The 8,261-nt window shown below is 52.0% G+C and overlaps 1 protein-coding gene across 1 annotated transcript; it reads right to left on the minus strand.

Moving 5' to 3' along the window:
• Positions 1 to 2,646: 2,646 nt before the first annotated feature.
• Positions 2,647 to 7,054, minus strand: Klk4 (kallikrein related peptidase 4). The gene is made up of 5 exons (XM_036169263.1): positions 6,991 to 7,054; positions 4,797 to 4,962; positions 4,307 to 4,557; positions 4,087 to 4,223; positions 2,647 to 2,799 (listed from the first exon to the last, which is right to left on the minus strand). The coding sequence occupies exons 1-5, from the start codon at positions 7,052 to 7,054 to the stop codon at positions 2,647 to 2,649; spliced, it is 771 nt and encodes a 256-aa protein (XP_036025156.1).
• Positions 7,055 to 8,261: the final 1,207 nt, after the last annotated feature.

Raw genomic sequence — 8,261 nt, forward strand, 5'->3', positions numbered from 1 at the left:
AAAAGGTACAATTTGAGGAGAAAGGGGGCACCAGGAAGTGGAATGGAGTTAAATCCTGTGTTCAAGGAGATAAACAGATTAAGACATGGAATAAAGGGAGTGGAGACCTCAGGGCAATATCCCACCTGGCTAAGCTTCCAACTTGTGAAAAGGAATTACAGAACAGCTGTGTCTAGGGGTGGTGGTACATGCCTTTAATCCCAGCACTCAGGAGACAGAGGCATGCATATCTCTGAGTTCAAGTCCAATCTAGTCTGCAGAGCAAATTCAAGGGAAGCTTAGGCAGTGAAGGAAACCACAGAAAACAAAAGCTGGTAAAGATGCAATTGAACCTCAGCAAACAACGAAAATTTGGCACCTTCAGCCACGTGGTTCTGGCTTTAGAGTCAAGGATACAAGAAAGCGGCTATGGAATCTCCCTCTGCAACTAAGGAAAGCCACTGAGGCCAGGTATGTGTCAGGGGTGTCCCTGAATGGAGGCCCAGAGAGGCCATTTTGTGAAGCTTGTGAAGGTGAAGCCTGGATTGCCTTGGAGACCCCAGGGTGCTAGAGATACCAGAGCTGTGGGATACCTGCTGAGGAAAGCTACTAACAGAAGGTGGAACCAACCTAAGAGAGAGAAGTGTGTTTCCGTCAACAAAGCTGAAAGAAGCTGGAGATCTAGAGTGTTTTGACATCAGACATGGAGATGCAGAGTTTGGAGTTTTCCCAGCTTGTTTTTGATTTGATCCAATATTTCTTTCTTATGCTCCATTTCCTACATTTTGGAATGATAATGTATATCCTATGCCATTATATGTTGGAATTTTTTAATTTTGATTTTATAGGGGATTACCGTTAAGAGATTGCATGAATCTCAGAAGAGACTTTAAACTTTGGACTTTTAAACATTGTTGAAACTGTGATAGACTATGGGGACTTTTGAAGATGGGTTAAGTTTATTTTGCATTATGTTATAGCTATAAGCCTATGTAGGCCAGGGAATGGAATGTGGTGGTTAGAGTAGGTATGGCCTCCACAGACTCATGTGTTTGAATACTTGGCCCATGAGGAGTGGCACTGTTAGGGGGTGTGGCCTTGCTGGAGTAGTTGTGGCCTTGTCAGAGGAAGTATGTCACTGTGGGAGCAGGCTTTGAGGTTTCCTATGTTCAAGCCATGCCCAGTGTGGGACTCAGTTCACTTCATGTTGCCTGTGAATGAAGATATAGAGCTCTAAGCTCCTTCTCCAGCACCATGTCTGCCTGCATGCCACCGTGCTTTCCACCATGAAGATAGTGGGTTAAACCTGAAACTCTAAACCAACCCCAATGAAATGTTTTCCTTTGAAAAAGTTGCCGCTGGGTGGTGGTGGCGTACACCTTTAATCCCAGCACTCGGGAGGCAGAGGCAGGCGGATCTCTGTGAGTTCGAGGCCAGCCTGGGCTACAGAGTGAGTTCCAGGACAGGCGCAAAGCTACACAGAGAAACCCTGTCTCAAAAAAAAGCAAGAAAAACAAAAAACAAACAAACAAAAAAAAACCAAACACATAAAAAAGTTGCAATGGTCATGGTGTCTCTTCATAGCAATCAAAACTCTAACTAAGACATAGGGGTTGGATTCCCAGAAACCATGTTACAACCTCCTGTAACTCCATCTCCAGGGGATCTGCTGCCCTCTCTGGTCTCCATGGGCCACACACACACACACACACACACACACACACACACACACACAAATATACATAAATAAAAATTTTAAAAATTAAAAATTAAAAAAAAAATCTTAAAATCAAAGACAAAAACACAAGCAGACCAATCATGGCAGAGGTTGTAAAGCTGGAAATCCCACCTTTCGAAATGAGAGGACATCCACAGAACTGTGTCAACAGGCTGCTGCACAAGAGCCCAGTGGCTTCCTGGTCTATGCTCCCATTGCACGGATGGGAAACCAAGACACGAAAAGGAAAAACCATGTGCTAGAATATCCCGTGAGTGGAAAAGGAGACAAGGAGAATACTTCAAACCAAACTAAAAGGCCTTTTATTTGTGGATCCCTGAGAAGGAGACAACAGGTGTTTGGAGTGGGGGCAAGCCTAACAGTGGCAAGGCTGGGTCAACACAGGGCTGTTAGAGGACGCTGCACACAGAGGAGAATGCTTGTGGGTTTCATTCCCATGTCTGAAGAGGTTGTGGCCTGGATCCCTGTGTCTGAGGGAGGAGGCTGTGGCCTGGATCCCTGTGTCTGAGGGAGGAGGTTGCGGCCTGGATCCCTGTGTCTGAGGAAGGAGGCTGTGGCCTGGATCCCTGTGTCTGAGGGAGGAGGCTGTGGCCTGGATCCCTGTGTCTGAGGGAGAAGGTTGTGGCCTGGATCCCTGTGTCTGAGGGAGGAGGCTGTGGCCTGGATCCCTGTGTCTGAGGAAGGAGGTTGTGGCCTGGATCCCTGTGTCTGAGGGAGGAGGCTGTGGCCTGGATCCCTGTGTCTGAGGGAGGAGGTTGTGGCCTGAATCCCTGTGTCTGAGGGAGGAGGCTGTGGCCTGGATCCCTGTGTCTGAGGGAGGAGGTTGTGGCCTGAATTTGTAGATGGGTCTGAGGGAAGAGGGCTGGGAGCAAATCTGAGTCTCTGGTTCCCTCAGCAGGCTTCAGGTGGATGGTGTGGTCAGAGTACAGCTAGCTGGTCTGAATGATGGTCTGGATCCAGTTAGTGAACTTGCAGAGATTGGTGTAGACACTTGGTATGCCAGGCTGCCCACACTCTCCTTGTCCCATGGACACGAGTCCTTGCAGGGATCTGTTGCATACTATGGGACCCCCAGAGTCCCCCTGAGAGAGAGAACCCAGGAAAGCATGAGCTGAAGATACACGCGAGGTCCCAGCATCCACATAAGCATGGCAGACAGAGACAGGAGGAAGCCAGTCCCGTGTCCTTGTCAGAGCCCAGAGGCCACCTGAACAGGAGCCATGTGTCCACACCACTGACTGCTTCCCTGAGGCTTGTTGAGGCCCTCTCTGTCTGCCTGTCTCCTTCAGGGCTTGCTTATCCGCCTCTATGTCACTGTTCTATGGGACACATATCTACCTATGTCTTCTTCATTTTCACTTTCTCGGAACGGCTATTCTGTTTCTTCCTGTGTTGATTTTTCTTTCTGTTTTGTAGTATTGGAAACAGAATTCAGTGCCTTTACCAAGGTGCCTACCACTGAGCCACACCCCAGCCCTCACTGGGGGATTCTAGGAAGGGCCTCTGCCACTGAGCCACACCCCAGCCCCTCACTGGGGCATTCTAGGCAGGGGCTCTACCACTGAGCCACACCCCAGCCCCTCACTGGGGGATTCTAGGCAGGGGCTCTACCACTGAGCCACACCCCAGCCCCTCACTGGGGGATTCTAGGCAGGGGCTCTACCACTGAGCCACACCCCAGCCCCTCACTGGGGGATTCTAGGGAGGGCCTCTGCCACTGAGCCACACCCCAACCCCTCACTGGGGGATTCTAGGCAGGGGCTCCACCACTGAGCCACACTCCCAGCCCCTCACTGGAGGATTTAGGCAGATGTTTTGCACTGGTCTATATTCCTAGCTGTCTTTTTTTTTTTTTTATTTATTTTTTATTTTTTTGGTTTTTCGAGACAGGGTTTCTCTATGTAGCTTTTCGCCTTTCCTGGAACTTGCTTTGGAGACCAGGCTGGCCTTGAACTCAGAGATCTGCCTGGCTCTGCCTCCCAAGTGCTGGGATTAAAGGCATGCACCACCACTGCCTGGCCCTAGCTGTCTTTTTATATTTTATTTTGAGACACAATCTCACTTAGTTGTCCAGGATGGATCTTCCTTCTCAGCTTCCTAAGTGGCTAGGCTTATGGGTTTGAACCACCATACCTGGCTTCTGGGTCTGTGTGTTTCTGCCTCCCTGTTCCTCTCTACTCCCCTCCTGGCCCTTCCTTTTGAGACAGGGTCTCACTGTATATGTATATCTGGCTAGCCTTGAACTCACAGAAATAACCTGCATCTGCCTCCCCTGCTGAGTGGGCCTCTCCACTTCTCATAGCCCATCTCAGCGTGCCTCAGGTGTCCCTTCTGCATCTCCCTGTCCCACCTCTGTCCCAGTATCTCACATTGCATGTGTCCTTTCGGTCCAGTCCTCCGCCGGCGCAGAACATGCTCAGGTGATACACAGGGTCATACAGCAGCCGACAAGTCTCCTCCGACACCACCGAGAGGTTCACACACTGCAGCAGGCTGGGCAGTCTCCCTGGGACACAGAGTGGGGGGTCAGGCCCTTTTGGCGGGGTGGGAAACTTCTCAGAGAGGGCAGGCGTGTTCCCAGCAGCTCACCGTTCCTTAGTCGACCCCAGCCAGAGACTAGGCAGGTATCCCCAGGGGTGGGGCACTGGGAAGCCACAGGGATGCGTCTGATGGTGCTAGACTCCATTACTGATTCGTTGAGCTTGATGAGCATGAGATCGTTGGCATAAGGAGGGTCATTGTAGTTCGGGTGCTGGATGGAGAGGTGGGCCTCTAACATCCGGCTGCCAGGCTCTTGGGAGCCTTCCAAGCTGTGCAGGCCCAGTCCCACGGTGTAGGAACTGAGGATCACCCAGCAGGTGAGCTATGCAGTGGCACCTGTGTCTCCCATCTCATCCTCCACCCTAAAGAAACAGTGACCTCCCGCTTTGCCTTTCTCTTCCCACTAGACTGTCCTGGTCCAGCTAGGTTGGGCTCCCCTCACATCTGTCAACACTGTGGCCCCTTGAGCGCCCTCTGCAGGCCGAGCCTGATATCGAGCCCCCTCCCCTCAGCATCCTGCCCCACCACCCCCACTCACTCCTGTAAGCAGTGCGCTGCTGACAGCACCCACTGCGGATGCACCAGGACGCCCGAGCAGAAAAAAGAATTGTCTTCTGAGAATAGTGCCGCCTGCCAGGGTTGCGAGTGTGGACGGCAGTCCTGGCCTTGTATGATCCGGCCGCTGGCACTTGAAGCTAAGGATCCTGGGGATGGAGTTAGAATTGGGAGGTATGGGGTGTGGAGCAGGGACGTCTCATGGCTTCTAGGGTGGAACAGGGTTTAGAGCAGGGTTTTCGAGCATGGCGGCGGGGTTGGGGGTTGAGAGCTCAGAGTTATAGCGGTGATGTTTGAGTGAAGGGATGTGATCAGAGGTTGCAGTGTGTGTGTGTGTGTGTGTGTGTGTGTGTGTGTGTGTGTGTGTGTGTGTGTGTCAGGGGTGGGGTGGGGACAGTGGCTGGGTCTTGACTGGGGACAGACTGAATCCTAGGTTAGAGTTCCTCCTAGTAGGGTCTGAGTGAAGGGGAGTGGTTACAACCTCAGGGCTAGGCCAAGGCTGGGGATCAGTTCAAGAGGTCGGATTAGGTCTCTCAAAGGGTAGGGTATCAGAGTAAGGACTTGGTTAAGAGTTTTATGATAGAATTGGGGTTTTAGGGTCAGGGCCATTGCTGGGGACAGGTTCAGGATGCAGCCTCAGGTTTCCTCGGGGGTTTAGTGCGGGGAGGCTTGGTCAGGGCTTCAGGGGTGGTGGAGCCAGGGCTGGGGTCAGAATGAGGAAGTTGGACCAGATGGGGTTTGAGTGCACACATGTGGCTGGGGAATCACAGGTCTGGGAGGAGTTGTGGGAAAGGGAAGGAAAGCACTTTGAAGATGGTGGTTAGGTCAGAGTCTGGACTGGGGCAGGCACTGGGACAGGGTGTCAATTAGGGATCAAGGTCTTTGCCTCCTGAGAGCGGTTAGGGTTCACCACATAAACTGCGCAGTTCTGGGGACAGAATCAGGAGGAGAATCCAGGACTCGGAACAAGGTCTTACTTCAAGGATGTGGGCATGACTGGGTACAGGCTGAAGGGGCTGGACCAGGGTTCTTAAGGGCAGAGTCTGAGAACAGGAATGTGGCTGAAGCTTTAGGGTTCATAAGGGTCAGGGTCAGAGGGAGGAGGATTACCATGCTTTGAGAGTCATAGGTGATTTGGGAGACAGAAGGGACTAGTCCCCAGTCACCAAGCAAGTGGTGCCTGGAGTGAATCAGGTCCCAGAGGGGTGGGGTCAGGGCCCAGAGGAGTGGAGTCAGGGCCCAGAGGGGTGGAGTCAGGGCCCTTGAGAGAAGTTAAGGCCCAAGGGCCTCCTTAGGTCTGGGAGCCAGGATCAGCACACTGGATACAGGGTCATCTGTCAGGAGGGTGGGTCAGCTTGGAGTCTCAGGCTAGTCTTCAGGACCCAGGAACCATTTCTCATACACAGAGCCATGCCAGGAATCTTTCAGAACACACAGCCCCTTCACCCAGCTGGCCCAGACGAGATGAGACATTCAGCCAGCTACTCCAGGAGCTGTTCACCTTTGTGGTATAGCTGTGCCTCCACCCAGCCTCACCACAGTCACACCCAGACATCATTACCCCAGCGGGGCTGGGAGCTCAGTTGGTAGAGTGCTAACTAAGCATGCACAGAGCCCTGGGTTCAATTCCAGCACCATGTAACCTGGGCATGGTGGGTGCACACCTGTAATCCCAGCGCTTGGGAGGTGGAGGCAGAAGAATCAACAGTTCAAGGTTGTTCTTAGCTTTAGTGAATTGAAGGCCAGCTTGGACTATGTACGACTCTTTAAAAATAAATAAATGGGCCAGGTATCAACCCCAGCACTCAGGAGACAGAGGTAGGCTCAGTTCTGTAAGTATGAGGCCAGCCTGGTGTACATCGTGAGTTTAAAAGAAAGGAAGAGAGAAAGAAAGAAAAAAAGAAAGGAAGGAAGGAAGGAAGGAAGGAAGGAAGGAAAGGAAAGGAAGAAAGGAAGGAAGAAAGAAAATCATCTAGTTATCCAGGAACTAGGCACAGAGTCCTTTTCCCCTTAGTGGCACAAACTGTCACTCACTTCCATGACCCACCACCCTTTGCAGGCATGACCTTACACCCATCCCACTAGTCACATCATGTGATAGTCAGAAGCAGTAAGATGCCTGAATGTTAGCTGACATTTTTCCCTCAGGCACACACCAGATACACACACTCAGATACCTGTGACCCCAAGGAAGAGATGCCCCAGGAACCAGCCCCAGGGGGTTCTTGCAGTGACCATCATGTTGGATCCTGGAAATGAAGACCAGAGAATCTGGGGATGGCAGTCCTAGTCTCTCCATCTCCCCTATCCCCCCCCCCCCCAACGCTCTCTAGTTTTTTGTTTGTAGGATATAGCCAGGCAGAAACTGGGGTGGGGGGAGAAAAAGGGAGGAGGAAGAGGAGAAAGCATTTAATATCTAGGAGCAGGGAGCAGGGAAATGGAGAGATGGAGGCAAAGATTTTCACTTAGGACACAAGAAAGACCCAGACAGGGCATTCAAGAGGTCTGGTCAGAGGCAGCCTGAGAGGCAGAGACCAGAGCCAAAGATTCAGAGTAGACCGGAGAGAAGCTTCTAAGGAGAGAGAGAGAGAGAGAGAGAGAGAGAGAGAGAGAGAGAGAGAGAGAGAGATCCTCACCTCTGGGCTCTGGATCCTGCGATTCTGTGATTCTGCGGCGGTCTGAGCAGAGCTGCTACCCACAGGCCCCCACAGGGCTTTATAAGCTTCCTCAGCTGGGGCTGGCCCTGCCCCCCCAGGGGACACATTCCACGTCAGGAGCTGCAAACTCCAGCTCAGAGCCCTCAGGCTGCCTGAGGAAGTCCAGGACACAGGAAGGGAAGAGTGCCCGGAGGCCAGCCAGCCTCCCTGACCTCTTTTCCTGCCCCCACCTCCCTTATGCATTTTCATTCACTCCTTCCATCTCTCATGCTCCTCTTATTCACCAAATAAAATTTCCCCCGCATTACTCCCATATTCTCTCTCTTTATGAGTTCCTTCCTGTATGTCCTCCAAAAACTGTCCCGACATCAAATCCAGCCTGCATCTCATACTTCCTTGGGAACCTTATTCGTGACCAGCCTCCTGATCCTCAGTTTTCCCATGTAGGATCAGGGTAACCCTCACCCCATGACTAGCCTGAATTCAGATAACCCTGCAAGCAGATCTTCCCTCGGCAGGTGTCCTAGTGCAGAGGCTCCAGGGAACCAGCTTGTCAAGAGCAATCCAGCTGTGCTTGGAGCCAGGGCCTGGAAGACGTCTCCTGGCACTCATGTTCCAGTGAGGGTGGGGAGACAGACAATAACGAGAACCTTGAGGGATTGGGAAATAAGTGGTGGTTGGTAGTGTCTGAGGAGGGCATGGTTAAGCCGGGAGCCAGACAACTATGAGGCAGAGTGAGGACTTGGCAGGTGAGGGGCGCAGCAGAAGATATCTTCGTGTATGTTGGTGGA

The sequence above is a fragment of the Onychomys torridus genome, chromosome 1 (assembly GCF_903995425.1).
Source record: "Onychomys torridus chromosome 1, mOncTor1.1, whole genome shotgun sequence".
In the NCBI taxonomy this organism is placed as follows: Eukaryota; Metazoa; Chordata; class Mammalia; order Rodentia; family Cricetidae; genus Onychomys; species Onychomys torridus.